This window comes from Eumetopias jubatus, unplaced genomic scaffold (assembly GCF_037043125.1).
Source record: "Eumetopias jubatus isolate StellerSeaLion01/CBP00866 unplaced genomic scaffold, mEumJub1_p1.0 scaffold_14, whole genome shotgun sequence".
NCBI classification, from domain to species: domain Eukaryota; kingdom Metazoa; phylum Chordata; class Mammalia; order Carnivora; family Otariidae; genus Eumetopias; species Eumetopias jubatus.
The window spans coordinates 21276484-21291810 of NW_028274820.1; the positions used below are offsets into that span (position 1 = coordinate 21276484).

Genomic DNA, 15327 nt, shown 5'->3' on the forward strand with positions numbered 1-15327 from the left:
AAGGGGTACAGGATAAGGTGGATTAGGAAAGTCCATCACAGAGGCGTGGGATCCTGAAAAGGCAGCTTTTTCAGTAGTTTAACAAGTTCTGGTACTGAGCTTCAACTGAATTTCCTGGATTAATTTTTATGGAAGACAAGGAAAGAATGGTCTTTACCTTCAATTTGCCTTTTCCCCCTCAGTGATCCAACCTGCTTTTGAGCCTTATTCTAACAGAATTCTAGTAACCTCCAGCACTTAGCAAGTTTCAATTCCGTAACAGGACTTGCTGCACCCACCCAATCAACCGGTTTGGGTAAATAAATGTCACCCAAACTGTTGTGATCTGAAACATCTTTTACAGTGTTCATATACGAAAACCAAAGTACAAGACCACTTAAATTACATACGAGGGAGAAAGAAAACCAGTCTCCGATCCCTCATCTTTAGTTTCCACAGATCCTGCCGCCACACGAGACCAGCACATCTTCCCGAATCAAGGACGGTGATAGCATTTCTTCTCAATGCATTGTCATCTGACCTTTTGTTTTTAGAGAATTGACTGAGTGTGGTCCAAAATTGTATGAAAAAACTGAATTTCCTGGGGTGACAGGGCTGGACCTCTAGAAGAAAATGTAAAGGACTGAAGCACAGTGAGCAGGTTAGAGCATCTGCTCTCAAAGTGTCCAAAAATCGCAAACTGACGCTTCGTACAGCAGGAGAATCTCCGCATGCATGTGAGAACCCACTTTCCTGAATGGCCATGTTTGAAGGTCAATTTTATTACCTTGCTCATTTTTGAAGGGCTTTTACAAGTGTTTTGAGAGGTGTCTGGGGATGGACATTCACTTGTAGTCATGGGCTCTGGATTTTCAGGGTCAGGATCTGTAAAGGAGAAGAAAGCCAGAGTAAACGTGACATTGCATGACCAGCACTGCCTTGCGCTGACACTACAGAGCAGTGTAAACTCTATGCAGCCCAACTCTGCAAAAAGGCATTCTCCTTCCTCATTCAAAAAGGCTTTTAAAACAATAACCATGATAGGTCATCTGCTTACTGACCTTCTGTAAGTTCACTGAAAGGAGGGACTGGGCCCTTGGGTTGCAACTGGGGAATGTGATTTGAATGAGATGAAGGTGAAGACGGAACATGACTCGGTGAACATGGGACACAGGGTGACTCTCCCCCTAGAGATGAAGCAGACCCAAAGAGAACATTAGAACTGCCAAGAACGAGGGTGCACAGGGATTAGCTGGCTCCACTTTTTGGCAGAAGAACAAGCTCACTTACCACTGTCTTTATCTTTTCGGTGATCGCTGAGAAGTAGCGCACGCTGGTAACTCCTTTCTCTCACTTGCTCCACTGAGGTTGAAGCGGTCCTTGAACATAAAATCATACCATCAATTCAAGGAAGCTACTGCCAGCTAGATTAGTCTTTGTTCTTGATGGTCAACTTGTCCTCTCAGACCAAGGCTTTTTGCTCTGCTGGGAAAATACTCAGGTGTAAAGCTTTGAAAATAGCCAGACTCCAATCCTGTCTTAATTTCTTGGTTGGGGGCAGGGGGGGAGGGGGGGGGCTGAAGTGCATCCGCATTCAGAATGTCACAGCAGGTACCAGATATACCCTTTACAGATCACCTTGTATCTGGACTGTAGGGCCTAGTGGGAAGGGGACCCAGGAGGGAAGCGAATGAGCCCTTCTGCCCTTTGCCAAGACCCATCCCATATCCAGCTTCTGCTGTTCCTACTGAAGAAACACTAAAACTTGGTTGTTCTTTTCTAACTGGTTAGGGATATATGGAAATCGCAGGATGCCGACTATGATAAAAGTTCTTTGGAGAGGAATACTGTGAAAAAGGCGAAAATTGTACAAGAGGAAACAGTGGACCCTTAAGATAGACCCTATCAGCAAAGAGGCTCTCCCAAAATTCAGACCGCAAATGTCCCTCTCCTTAGAACTGGGGGAACAAGAGCAGACAGGAAGAGAGTTCACCCCAAAGCTTGTGCTGTTTAGAACAGCACACTTCAGATCTTTGCAGATCTAGCTGTGTTCATAATCAGCTATAGAAAAGATCCTGCCTGGACAATAAAGAACAGAGACTACTTGAATTACAAGGGATGACACTTCTCAGTTCTACAGTTAGCAATGGGCTCTTTTAGACAGGCTTACCATTGAACTTCTGGGTCGTTCTTCTCACTGGCAGAAGCTTCCTTAACAGGACAGTTATTGCTGGTTTCTTCTGAAGCAGCACTATAAACCGTAGCTGGTGTCGGTAACGGCAGGCTAGTGGTGCCTTCTAGCTGCTCCCCGCTTTCACTCCTGTTGCCGCAGCCATCACCACTGTTGATCGAGCTGCCGCTTGCGTGAGGTGACACGCTAACCAGTGGAAAGTGCTCAGCCTTCGAGCCGCTCTTCCTGGCTTCCCGCTGTCTTTTACGGTACTCTAATAGAGAGACCTTCAGCAAGAAAGAGAAGGAAAAGCAAATCTTTTATTCTTGTTTTATATGTCAGAGTCAAGCTATTCTTTTTTTTCTCAAGAGAATTAGTATATTTACATTAGGAAAATTATGTAAAATAATTTGATTTTCAACAAATAATAATAATAAACAATTATCAATGCCTATTATATGCCAGGCATTGTATTTAGATGATTTACATACATTATCTCATTTAATCCTCACAACAACCCTATGAAATAGGTATATTATCATCCCCATTTTACAGATGAGGAAATTGAGTAACTCACTCACTCAAGGTCACACAGCTGGTGAGTGTTGGAGCCGGGATTCGAACCTAGGTCTTACTTGAAAGCCCGTGCTCTTTCCACTATACTACATTGCTTCCCACAAAGTTGCCAACTGGACTCTGTTACAAAAATTAAAAGCACACATCACTAAAATTCTTTGACTTGCAAAGCAATAAGCCTATTAACAAGTAAAGTAAGTGTAGTTTATCCCATTTCTCTGAAATAAGGCATTCTAATTGTCTCAGTATGTCTGCTGCCAACCAAATAATGGTGGTAAGTCAGGGAGCTTAAATTATTATTTATAGAACACTTTGCAAAATACTCATATCCATGGCTGAACTACTACAGATATTATGAAGAAAGAAGCATTTCTCCAATACGAGGCTGCCTGTTTTATGTAAAATAAGGATAATAACACAAGTATTACTCAACTCTGTTTATTTGGCTAGGAAGTAGTTATTTTGAAGTTACTCTTTCAGTGAAATAAATCATCTTGAGGTTTCGATCTCTGAAACCGTGCTTATAAGCATTTTCCGTATCACTAGAATGTTTTACTTCTCTGCAAGTATTTTCTGAGCATTTACAAAGGTTTAAAAGTGTACACATCAAAACTTTGAGTATGAATGCCTTACATAACACATAACTGCTAGTAACCCTCAGAAGTAGTATGAAAAAGACACTATTAAAAGGACTAAAATCGTTAAATTTGTAACCTTTTTCTTTTGTGGTGGATTCTGGGGTGTGCAACTTCCGTCGATCAAATTGTCATTAACAGTCCGTCCGAAACCAGAAACAAGCCCATCTTCTGAAGTACAAAACACAGGTGTTTCCATAAATATGCCTCTAGTATCATCCTGCACCAGGCACTTTGACTCACTTATTCGGAAGCCTCCTCCAACCTCCAACTGATGGGAGGGCGTCAGGTCCCTCAAGTTAGAGTTTACTGAGAAGTTAACTCCTGCTCTGTCAGGACTCTTTACCCAGGAAGAATACATTGTGCCCCGTCCAGAGTGAGTAGATTCCAGTTGGCTGTTAGAATCAGTCCTGTCATGTGTAGGTGGTTCCATGGTTTTATGTAAGGCAGTTTGCTCGATTGCATCGAGTCCCAGCTGAAGGTCTGACACAGATTCCTTTTCTCCAGGGCACTGTCTGTTGACTTCAGTCCTACTCCGAGGGCTGGTATAACCAATAGTCTTTATTTCTTGCAGACCCAGGTCAGTTAAATTAGAATTTCTAAAAGGCCCCAATGTTAACATGGTTGAAGATCGGTCATATCCCTGTTTACAGAATTAAAACAAAAGAATTACACAAATAACCGTATCTTGAGACTAATTATTTTAAAATCTCCCAAAAATTTACGCAAAATTAAAAAAGGAAAAGGTCACCAATTTAAATAATCTTTTTGGATAACACCTTACCTCTTGATTATAAGTGCGTCTCTTAATTTCTGGAGAACTTTCTGGGGAAGAAATATTCTATATAAAAGAAGTAAGTAGAATTGAAAATTAAAATATGTAACTAAATCCATGATATTTATAGAAATGAAAACTAACTGTTACACAGACTTTGGTTTTAAACTTTTTTCTGTTTCCATTCCCCACATAAGACCTCTGCTTTAAGGTCAGTTTGATACACATATAGCCATTAGAAAGTTATGCTCATTTTAATAAGAAATGTAAAAGTTTAAATTCACATCAATGCATGTTCCAAATTTGCTCTTCTGGTTTCTTAAAAACTTTTTTTCCCTACTCAAAGCACAATAGTTGTTGGGGGTGGGGAGCTGTTAAATACCATCCCCACAGGTTTTCTTTTCCCCCATTTCTCACCTCAAAGTGCATGGTATTTCCTGGTGTGCCAGGAGTTACTGGGGTAACTGGTGAATATATGGGCTTATAACCATTTCTGCAAGCTTCATCATCTGATTTTACCCGTGGAGGAGTAGCAAATGATGGGTCCGTGAGAGTAATATCTGTGTGAGTCGGTGTAGCATACGGTGAAGGAGTAGGTGTGGAGGTTTCAGAGTAAGCAGAATCTAGCAACTGATAAAGTCTTCGTTTTTTTAGTGGTGTAGTTAGATCTGTTGGTGTAATAATTCATAGACATTATGTTACTGGTATTTGCTACAATCTATAATACATTCTGGGAAAGATCAAAACATCAACAATAGTAATTATGATGAATTTCAGCCCCAAACCAAATTTCAGGGTTTTTAAAGATTCTACTAACATGAAACAGTCTCTCCCCACCCCCACGTGAGTTAATTTTACTATTACAGCACAAATTATCTTGCCAAATGGCTCACAGGCCTAGGAGTCTCTGAGAAGGCTTATAGAACGACAGATGTTAATTTATTTCCAAGAGTTCTTTTCGATCTGAGAAGCAGCCCTAAAATTCACCCATAAGCCCCAATATACATGGTACTGTAAATTTAAGGTTTTCATGTTTATCTTTACCCAAAAGGTTAGAGGACAGAAAAAATATAACAAAATGCTTCTTTTATCAAGTGAATGTGTCTGTTATATAAGCTGTATGCATCCTGCCACACTCGTCACACTAAAACAACACCGAAAAGAAATTCCACCTGGGAGGGAGCAGCATTCATTTAGTAGCAGTGGACTTTTACTTTCACCATTGACTGTAGGACTCCTGGATCTTTCTTGACAGGGTGAATTAAATCTATGTAAAATTGATGAGTTTTCCTCTTCTAAGGCTTGTTTCAACCATCGCTGAAATACATAACAAATGAATAGAAATCAGTTTGTAGCTGTTTATATAGCCTATATATGTAGACTGATTCTAAAAGCACTTCACTACCAGGAATGGTAGTTAAGGAAGGAGACTGGCCCGTGGCTCATCCTAGATTTCTATATCCAAAGAAAACTTTACCTTCTTGCATGAGCCAGAAATGTTTTCAGTAGGTTCTTTTCTTCTCCTTTTTTCTGAAAGGAATGGTGAAGTAAACCGAATATAGTGCTTAGGAGTAGAGTATACATGGGGACTGTAGGCCAGGCCTGGTAAGGAATTGAGCTGAGTAGCTAACACTTCAGGATCTGTAGTTATGCGCAGAGGCCTTTCTGAAAGGCTGTCTGAAGGTTTTCCTGTCTTCTCATTCTTCTCACTTAACCATTCATTGACCAAGTGCTAGAGAAAAGAAGAATTTGGATCATTCTATATGTAACTCACAGATTCCCCTATTGAACATTTTGATACCAAATTTGAAATTGGTATTTTCCAAAATGATACATTAATTGAAATCATTCATAGATGTCCAAAAATCCAGTACATCAGTACATTATTACACTTCTTAACTTCTCTTACTCCTAAATTTTTTATACAACAGTACTCAGCCAGGAAGAAAACACATGGTACCTTTTGTAAAACAGCAAGGTCTTAAGAGACATCAGTACTATCTTATAAACACAAATACTGAATTTAGGTTTGTTACTGCTTCTGTTATCAGTGTGTAAGAAAAACCTGATTTTATGCAGTTTTTCTACCCCGGATGCCTATCAGAATCTCTAGATGATGAGACAACTGCATATACATTTAAAAAAGAAAAAAAAAAAAGGTGTCAGCATTGACAATCACTATTTGAAAATTTACATAGTCCTTTTTCAGTTAATTCTGTTAATTTATTTTTATCCCATGTATCTAGTTCAGTCTTTATTGGTTATATGAATATACCTGATTCTAAAATATAATGACTACTTTTTTTTTGTAGGCTAGCTATAGTTATTTAATAAAGCAGTTGTAATGGGCATGGAAATAAGGATTACATCTGTCAGCACAAGCACATTTTGTTTGCTCTGTGGGCATATCTTTTCTATCTGGTAATCATATGATATTCTTGTTATTTTTACTCTAAGTATAATTTATTAAAAAAATAGTACTAAAAGTGGTATATGCATTCTCACACATAGATACACACACATTAAAACAATAATCTACCGACACGGTCTTCCAGTGACAATCATTAAAACATTCTAGCATTTTCCCCCTTCCTCCCCCTTTTTTTTCAATGTATGTACAACTGCATATCTTGGACAAACTAGAGAAAGCTTGTGGAGTCTGCAGCCAGACTGCCTGGGTAGGAATCCGGGCTTTGCCACTTACAACGTGACTTCAAGGAAGTTATAAAACTTTTCTACATCTCATTCCTTATCTGTAAAAGAAGGGTCATACAGAAACTAGCTCTGGGTTTTGGTTACTGTGGTTATTGTGAGGATTTTTTTTTTTTTTTAAAGATTTTATTTATTTATTTGAGAGAGAGAGAGAGAGAAACAGCATGAGAGGGGAGAAGGTCAGAGGGAGAAGCAGACTCTCTGCTGAGCAGGGAGCCCGATGCAGGACCCGATCCCGGAACTCCGGGATCATGACCTGAGCTGAAGGCAGTCGCTTAACCAACTGAGCCACCCAGGCGCCCTATTGTGAGGATTAAAAGAGCTAAATAACATATATAAAGCTCTTCAAGTAGCATAGTATCTGGCCCAGAGTAAGTACTATGTCTTATTACACTGAATGAAGCCTTCACATTAGGGGAAATCATGACAATTTGGTGCTCAAATAGTATGTTTAAAAGAAGGGAATACCATCAACAAAACCTGTGGCAAAGGAGGCTTTTTTAGAGAATCAAATGGGAGTAAAAGTCTACATCTCAGACCAGGAATTTAAATAAATTGATAGCACCACAATAATTTAGCCATTTAAAAAATTAAAAGGCAGGAATTATGTCATATTTGTAGTTAAAAAAGTAGCTTCTCTTTTCAACATGAGTTTTTCTTTTCACTAATCTAAATTACAAAGAAAAGTTGCAATTATTTTTTGTCCCTCCAAAGTGGGCAAAAATAACTGCTCATTGTTTGATTTTTTTTTTAATTCCAGTATAATTAACATACATTTAAGTGCTCATGGTTAAGGCAAGTGTTGGCTTGCTTGTTCAAGATCCATGGGGCAGTAAGGAAGAGTACAGCCTTCCAATTAGAACTGTGTTTAGATCTTGTCTCTAACTAACCCTCTGATTCGCCATTAAAGTATACTCCTGGGTTCATCCTAGATGTTTACTGAATATACTTCTCCCAGTTTCACAGTACCTCAAACTTGTAATGAATCTGGTAAGAACAAGATAAATTAAGTTTCAAAACGTTCTGTTATATAAGTGTACAAGAAGAATCCAGTTATGATCTAATCCCCCCCCCCCCAAAAGAGCCCAAGGATTACCACTTTGATATCTCTGCTCCAATCTACTAGATTCTACTGGGAGCTGGGGGTGCTTCCTAAGGATGTTCTGTTATTTCTGAGCTGTAAAGCTCAGGGTGGTTTATCTCAGTGAATAGTTTCCCATAACTGCTTTATTAAGTCTGACAGTTTTTCAAAGATGGATAAATTCCTCTAAAACTACCCTTCTTTATGGCAATCAGCGATTTCTTCACATTTCTTATAATCTACCTATACTGTGAAAATTGTAGGAAATACAAAGTATAAAGGATAACATATGTAAAACCAATTGTTTCTGTGAAGTGTAAATTTAGTACACAGCATAAAAAGGAATTTTGATAAATTAAAATCATTACATTGTGATCTGCAATTCTAAAAGGAAGTCTTGATATACTGAATAACTTTCGTTAACTGCAAACATTTTTATTAACTGCTTTTACTGTTTTGTGATTCTCAGTCTTAGTTTAAAAACTCAACATGTTAAGTGTAAAAACTATGCCTCTTGTTCTGTTCCTTACGAGATGTTCCAAACTGAATCTTTTTTTTTTTTTTAAAGATTTTTTTATTTATGCATTTGACAGCGAGACAGCGAGAGAGGGAACACAAACAGGGGGAGTGGGAGAGGGAGAGGCAGAGCAGGAAGCCCGCTACGGGGCTTGATCCCAGAACCCTGAGATCACGATCTGGGCCGAAGGCAGACACTTAACAATTGAGCCACCCAGGCGCCCCCCAAACTGAATCTTAAAAACACAAATATATTTAACATCATAAGACATTCTCGTTAAAAGTTCCCCTGCTCCTGAAGAGCCCTACCTTCTTAGTTTTCGGGTACTTGGCAGGACATTTAGTAAGTGCTGGAGCTTCAGTTTCGGGAATTAGTTCTGCTAGTGCAGTTTCAGCTTCAGGTTCGATTGTAAGTACAGTGTTCTCAATGTCGTTCTGTTGTGAGGTGACTTCTAGATCAGGAGAAGATGGCTGGATATCTGAGCACATGCTCACAGTCCTGTGTCTCCGGCGCTGTTGTCCAATGTGCGTCCGACTGCGAGAAAAACTTTTCCTCTGTTTAGTTCTATTCACCTTGGCAGGGGGTGGCTTGCTAGCAGTTTCTTCTTTTGCTTGTTCCTAATTCAAAATACAACACAGTGAAACTTTCGATACTATGTTTACAGAAGTGAGAAGCTGAAATCTCAAAGCATTCATCTACTTCAGAAGCTAATTTCCTTAAGCTTATGAATTCTGATAAATTAACAATTTTTTTTTTAGTCTAAAACAAAGCAAGTAGAATCTTATGTCTCAGGTCTAAATTCTCAGGATTTGAAAAATGCTACTGAACAGCATTAGACGTTAAAAGTTCTTTACAGACGCAACTAAATCAGGTGTGACAATTTCATCAGAAAGTGCTCAAGTATGAAAACAAAACTAGACCCGAGTAATGATACCTGCATAACTTCAGCATCGCTGGCAATCTGTGCATCTTTACATTCCGTTTTAACTTCAGTTTTGGCTGTGCTGATCCTTTCCAAAGCTTGTTCTCTTCTTTTCTCTCTTTTTTCAAGTCTGGCAAAAGCTTGCAGAATTGCTTCCATTTTCCTTTCTTCTCTTGTCTACAAAATTTAAATTTCAAGTGGCATGATAAATGTCATTGTGCTGAAGTAAAATTCAGAAGTCCCACTGTTCATGACAAATGTAAAAAATAAATTCTATGATGTCGTTAGCAAAACATTTCTATTGATGATAGCTTGGGGGGAGGGGGCGGTTAACATACTCATTCGAGATACTTCAGAGTCTGAAACATCTCAGGAAGCCCTGTCATTACAAATACATTTCATGAAAGGAATACTTGTTGGATGATTGTCAACGATAAGGATAAAGCAACCCCCCCACAAAAGGCATAAAAAACTATCTTGCTTTTACCAAACTGAAAATCTTTCTCAATAATAGGGAAGTTAACCCTTTTTAAAATAATATTCAAAATTCCCACATTAATGAATGTTGAAAACATCCCATTCACAGAAACTTAGGGAGTGAATACATTATTGACATGTGGCAGGATATTATAGGGTGAAGTCCTGGGTTCAAATTATGACTCTACTAGTCATTTACTATCTTTGTGACCCTAGGCAACTTAACGACCCTAGTTATTAACTTTTTTGAGCCTCTTACAAAATGTGGATAATAATAATTACACATCACCGAATCGTTACTGAGTTCAAATATAAAGTATCTGTACGGCTTGCCAACAGCACTTGGAAAATGGGAGGCGTTCCCGAAGTGTCAATGATTATCTGTACTCTAGCTTTCTTGCCCTCCGTCAGAGTTCTTAGAAGGCATTCTTCTACCCTCTGACCTTCCTGTCTTCCACTGACAGTTTAAGGCAAGAGTTCCTTTGTCCTTCAGTTCTCCTTAGAGAATATTCAAAGCAAAACCCAGAGCCTTGGCCTGATGGGCCTGGCAAGGGCTTCAGCTTTCAACCAGAAACAGGAAGCGCTTCCATGGACTGCCCAGTTCTCCAGATGAAGAGAACCAGGTCCTGAGTCTCAGAGCCATCTGGCTTTCCTCCTCTTGTCAGTGATGTGAGAGAGAAGGGTTAGGAACGCAAGCTCGGGGCTTTAGTCCCGGTAACTATCAGCAGAGGTTTAAGCATTAAGACACTCACACTCTGGAAACTACTGCTTACTATATTTTTTCCTTCATTTTTTAAAAAAGGATTTATTTATTTTAGAGACAGAGCATGTGCACCAGCAGGGGGAGGGGGTGAGGGAGAGGAGAAAGAGTCCACAAGTAGACTACCTGGTTGAGTGCAGAGCCCCAAGTGGGGCTCCATCCCACGCCCCTGAGATTGTGACCCGAGCCCAAATCAAGTGCCAGCTGCTTAACTGAGCTGCCCAGGCGCCCCTTTTTCTTCATTTTTTACACTCAGTAAGGGGACAAACTCCTGTGACGATACTGCTAAGCTTCTAGTTAGTCTCACTCTAACAAGACCTATTATCCTCACTTTATATTGCAGGTAAGCAAACTGAGGTCCACAGAGGTGAGGCTGCTTATTTGTGGACGGACACACACACACACACACACACACCTTACTTCCCTTGCTTTGGGATGGGCAGTGGGAACTAAAATTAACAGCACAGGCAAAAGTGGTCAAAACTGGAACTGGAAGTCTTAAACCCCTGTCATCTCATGGCTCTTTATAAAAATCCTATCTCTGTATGAGGGCTTTTCTAAAATTCTAAGTTTAGAAATCCTAAATTTAGAAATCTGGAGTAATTAAAAAATGATTTTCCAGGGCGCCTGGGTGGCTCAGTTGTTAAGCATCTGCCTTTGGCTCAGGTCATGATCCCAGGGTCCTGGGATCGAGCCCCAAGTCGGGCTCCCTGCTTGGCGGGACGCCTGCTTCTCTCTCTCTCTCTCTGCCCCTCCCCCTCCTCTTGCTCTCTCTCTCTCTCTCACTGTCCCTCTCTCTCAAATAAATAAAATCCTAAAAAAAAGATTTTCCAACCTGCTTCACCTGTTCAACAGGGGAGGGGGTGAGGAGGGAGAAGGGGTTAACTATTGTGGTTATTTTCTCTTTTCAAAAATTTTAAAATAGATCTGACAAAGTACATTTTTCCAAAAGAAACAAACTTAGCAACAATCATTTTATGTATAAAAAATTACCAGTATTTAAGATAGATACGAATTTATGACAAAAATCTGACATAGTTCAGTATTTACTTGTTTTAAGATGGTTAGAGTGAGGGTGAAAGATAAAATTATTTGACATAAAGACCTAAAAACTGAACTCCCAGGGTGCCCTGCTTAAGCATCTGACTCTCGACTTTGGCCCGTGTCACAGTCATGGGGTAATGAGATCCAGCCCTGCTTTGGGCTCTTTGCTGAGCATGGAGCCTGCCTAAGGTTCTTTCTCTCCCTCTCCTCCCTCCCACAGCTTGCACACATGTGCATGCTTTCTCTCTCAAGAAATAAAAAAAATAAAAATACTGAACTCCATGTAAACAATACAATTCATTGACAGTCAAAGGAAAATACTTTTTAGAGATGACTCAATCTTTTTGAGCTAGTCAAGATCTTAAAAAAAACCTAGTCCTGTGCTGCTGAAGAAACCAAAGCCCATGTGTATTATGGACTCATTCAAAGGCAGAGCCATAGTTATTATCCAAGTTTCCTGGTTCCTAATTTACTCTTTCCAGTTAACCACCACTGATACAACATAAAGCAAAACTAAGCGTAACTCTTTACGCATTGACTACAACTGTCAACTGAAAGCACTAAAGAGATATCCTAATACTTTTAATACAGTCTCATCTTAGAAAAACACACAAATGTTGGAAATGTAAGCATGCCTTTGATTTTTCTACATGAAAAAATAATCATGAGCACACTGGTCTACTTTTATTTTAAATTCCTTAAGTTTCCTTATGTTCAGCGTTTGTTTCACACTGCATGGAATACATTCGATACACAGTATCTATTTAATGAGTGAAAACTTGCCAATTTTATAGACGTAACTGAAAAATAACCAGTTTTATAGATAGCTTGGGGTAATTACAGGTTGTGCAGGGGATTAGAGACACTAGGAGTCCTAAATAACCCAGCAGACCCTGACCTTTGTGCTTGATACAGTTCAGATACAGCTTAGTGCTAAGACCTGTGTATTCTGTAACCATGACTCATTATTCCAAGCCCATGACCCAACCTCAGAATCACTATTATCTGAGCTGAGCAATCATAGAGCTGATACAGAATTAGAATTAGACAGGTCTGCCTTTCAGGAATACTACATTAGCACTTGACATATTGTTAATGCTGGAGTATTGGGTGCTAAACTGAACTATGAAGGATCCCTGATAAGATCTATCCAACAGATTCCTTTTATGACATGTATCTTTAGTTTATGGTCTTATAGAGCAAATATAATAGAGTACTTTAATTCCTGTAAGCAGAAGAAAGTCTGGGACTTTATCACTTGAGTAGGCATTTTTAGTATTTTTGTTTCAATTTTGTTCTTCTGTATATAAACACACTGGAGCACCAATCTGACTTGAAATCCTATAACTTGATATACTTGGAAGAGACAATGAAGATCTTGTCTAAGCCTCCTTTCAATAAATGGTGGGGTCCATATAGTTCAAGGGTGCATAATAAAGAACACCTATTACAGTTTTATACAATACTGCAACTGAAAAAATAAACTCCAGAGTAAATTGTTGTAATTTATCCTATAATTAGAGATAATGGTACTTTTTCACTGAGCAAAAACAAGCTGATGCACTGTGGGTGCCCCACAGCAGCTTTAGAGGAAAATGTGCCTCGTAGGAGAGTGAAAGAATTGGGAAGGAAACAAAATGAAGACCTCTAGGGACTCACGGTTTATTTCTTTCTACCTTGCTAATGGGCAGAAAGTGGTTCTTGAAAGAAAAAACTTGCCTTTTAAAGGAAAGGGAACCAGCAGGGTCAGCCTGCCAAATTACCCTACCCACAGCCTTGAAATAGAGAAAGTAAGAGATTCCTCACTCAAATAACTTTGCTTATCCTCTTGAACAAGAGTCAGTCTTTTAAAAAATGGTTAAGATTACTAATTACCAATAGAATAATTCCAAAATAGTAAGTATGTCTTGTGGGGTATCCCCATTTCTTCTCTACCACATGATGATTCAGTTTATCCTCACACACTGCTTCCTCTTTGATATTTCTTACTCCATGCATGCCATCCTCCAGGAAAGCTTCTCCAGAACCTGGCCGCCCAGTACCTCAGCATATAGCAGACACTCACAGTTTTGTTAAATGAGTAAGAATTGTTTATATATTATATAAAGCACATGTCACTGTTATGTGAAAGCATGGAATGAAGTATTTTAACAAGATTTTGGAAATCGAATTTCTTATAAGGCAGCTAAATCTGAATATCCTCGTTTGAACAGAATACCAATAAAAATAAATGGGTTCCCTTTTGCTATTCAATACCATAATGTCATTAATCATTCATCTTTGGAAACACAATTCCTAAAACTCTGGAATGAGAGAAAATGGGAACCTCTTTAAGAAAATTAAAATTAGTAACCGACATAAACTTAGTCATGTTATAAAATTGATCAGATGGGTGATATATTTCACATATCCTCAGATGACTTTCCTGACAAGAAATTTATCCTAATGATATCTTACTATTAAAATTTCTTCTGCATCTTCTAAAGCGATCTTCTAAGTCAAGTTACTTCCTAGAGACATTAGGAACAGCAGGATTCTTTCTAGGCTTTTCCCACAGGATGCTTGTTCCATCAAATAAAAATCTGTAGGATGTCAAAGGTGTCACCACAAACAAGTTGCAAGGGTGTCTAAGTTTATGAAATGGTTTCATAAACAAGAGTAAGTTTTTAAACACACCCGTGTGTATACTGGGAAACTTAAAGTTGGGGACCTGAAGCACTGTTCACTCAACTGGCCACAGAGCTCTTTTTTCCACAAAATGTCTTAGAGTTCTGTGGAGTAATTTCTGGTGTGAAGGATGAGGGATAAGAAAATTATGGAGACTCCTGCATCCTGGCAAGGCCTCCAGGACACTATCTGGCCTATAAGGAAGCTTCAGTTAATTCACACTTACAGGCTTACCTGTATCTCTACTTACATGGCTGCCAGAAATATTTAGTAGGCTCATTTACTGACCATGTACTTCATAAAAACCAGGCATATTTTTTTCCCTAAGGAGCCCCAGATTCTCACCCTTATGTAGTTCATATCCCAGTGATATATACACTTAATTCCGGATTTTCCTAGCTGCTTGACAAGCATCTCACAACCTGGGTGACCATCTTTTCATACCCTTCTTGTTTCTTAAAATTTTTTTTAAAGATTTTATTTTTCATTTATTTGAGAGAGAAACAGAGCGAGCACAAATGGGGGATGTGGCAGAGGTAGAGGGAGAAGCCGACTCCCCGCGGAGCAGGGAGCCCTACTCAGGACTCAATCCCAGGACCCTGAGATCATGATCTGAGCCGAAGGCAGATGCTTAATCAACTAAGCCACCCACGCACCCGTTTCTTAAATCTCTATCCTCAGAAGTGTGAAGGCCTCCTGAACGACCTTCCCTGGATTCCAGTTTAAGCATTCTGACTACAACATACCATCAAATACTACCAAGACTATATATATATCCCCAAGGTACAGTCTTTCCATAATGCCACAAAAAATTATTTTGAAAACAGAGATCAGAAGACACTTTAGGAAGTTCTTTTCATGCCATTATAAATGGGGGGACCCCGCAAGCCTCCTTTTTAATTTAAATCTTTCAAAAGCTTTATGTTTTAATTGATCACTTGTTTAACAAAACGCAGTGAGCTTCCCAATATAGCCCCTTGCCACACACACTCTACCTCTGACAAGGTTATGG

The 15327-nt window shown here is 39.2% G+C and overlaps 1 protein-coding gene across 2 annotated transcripts in view; it reads right to left on the minus strand.

Annotated features, from left to right (window-relative positions):
- The window catches only part of KMT2E (lysine methyltransferase 2E (inactive)), an 87820-nt gene that overhangs the window by 2048 nt on the left and 70445 nt on the right, over positions 1 to 15327 (minus strand). For both annotated transcript variants that reach the window (XM_028120165.2, XM_088018411.1), the window contains 11 exons: positions 9380 to 9544; positions 8754 to 9062; positions 5613 to 5867; positions 5308 to 5452; positions 4553 to 4803; positions 4145 to 4201; positions 3440 to 4003; positions 2150 to 2436; positions 1270 to 1358; positions 1041 to 1166; positions 767 to 864 (listed from right to left, as the gene is read on the minus strand). In XM_028120165.2, the coding sequence (XP_027975966.2) occupies positions 767 to 864; positions 1041 to 1166; positions 1270 to 1358; positions 2150 to 2436; positions 3440 to 4003; positions 4145 to 4201; positions 4553 to 4803; positions 5308 to 5452; positions 5613 to 5867; positions 8754 to 9062; positions 9380 to 9544 (2346 nt within the window). The remainder of the gene's footprint in view (positions 1 to 766; positions 865 to 1040; positions 1167 to 1269; positions 1359 to 2149; positions 2437 to 3439; positions 4004 to 4144; positions 4202 to 4552; positions 4804 to 5307; positions 5453 to 5612; positions 5868 to 8753; positions 9063 to 9379; positions 9545 to 15327) is intronic.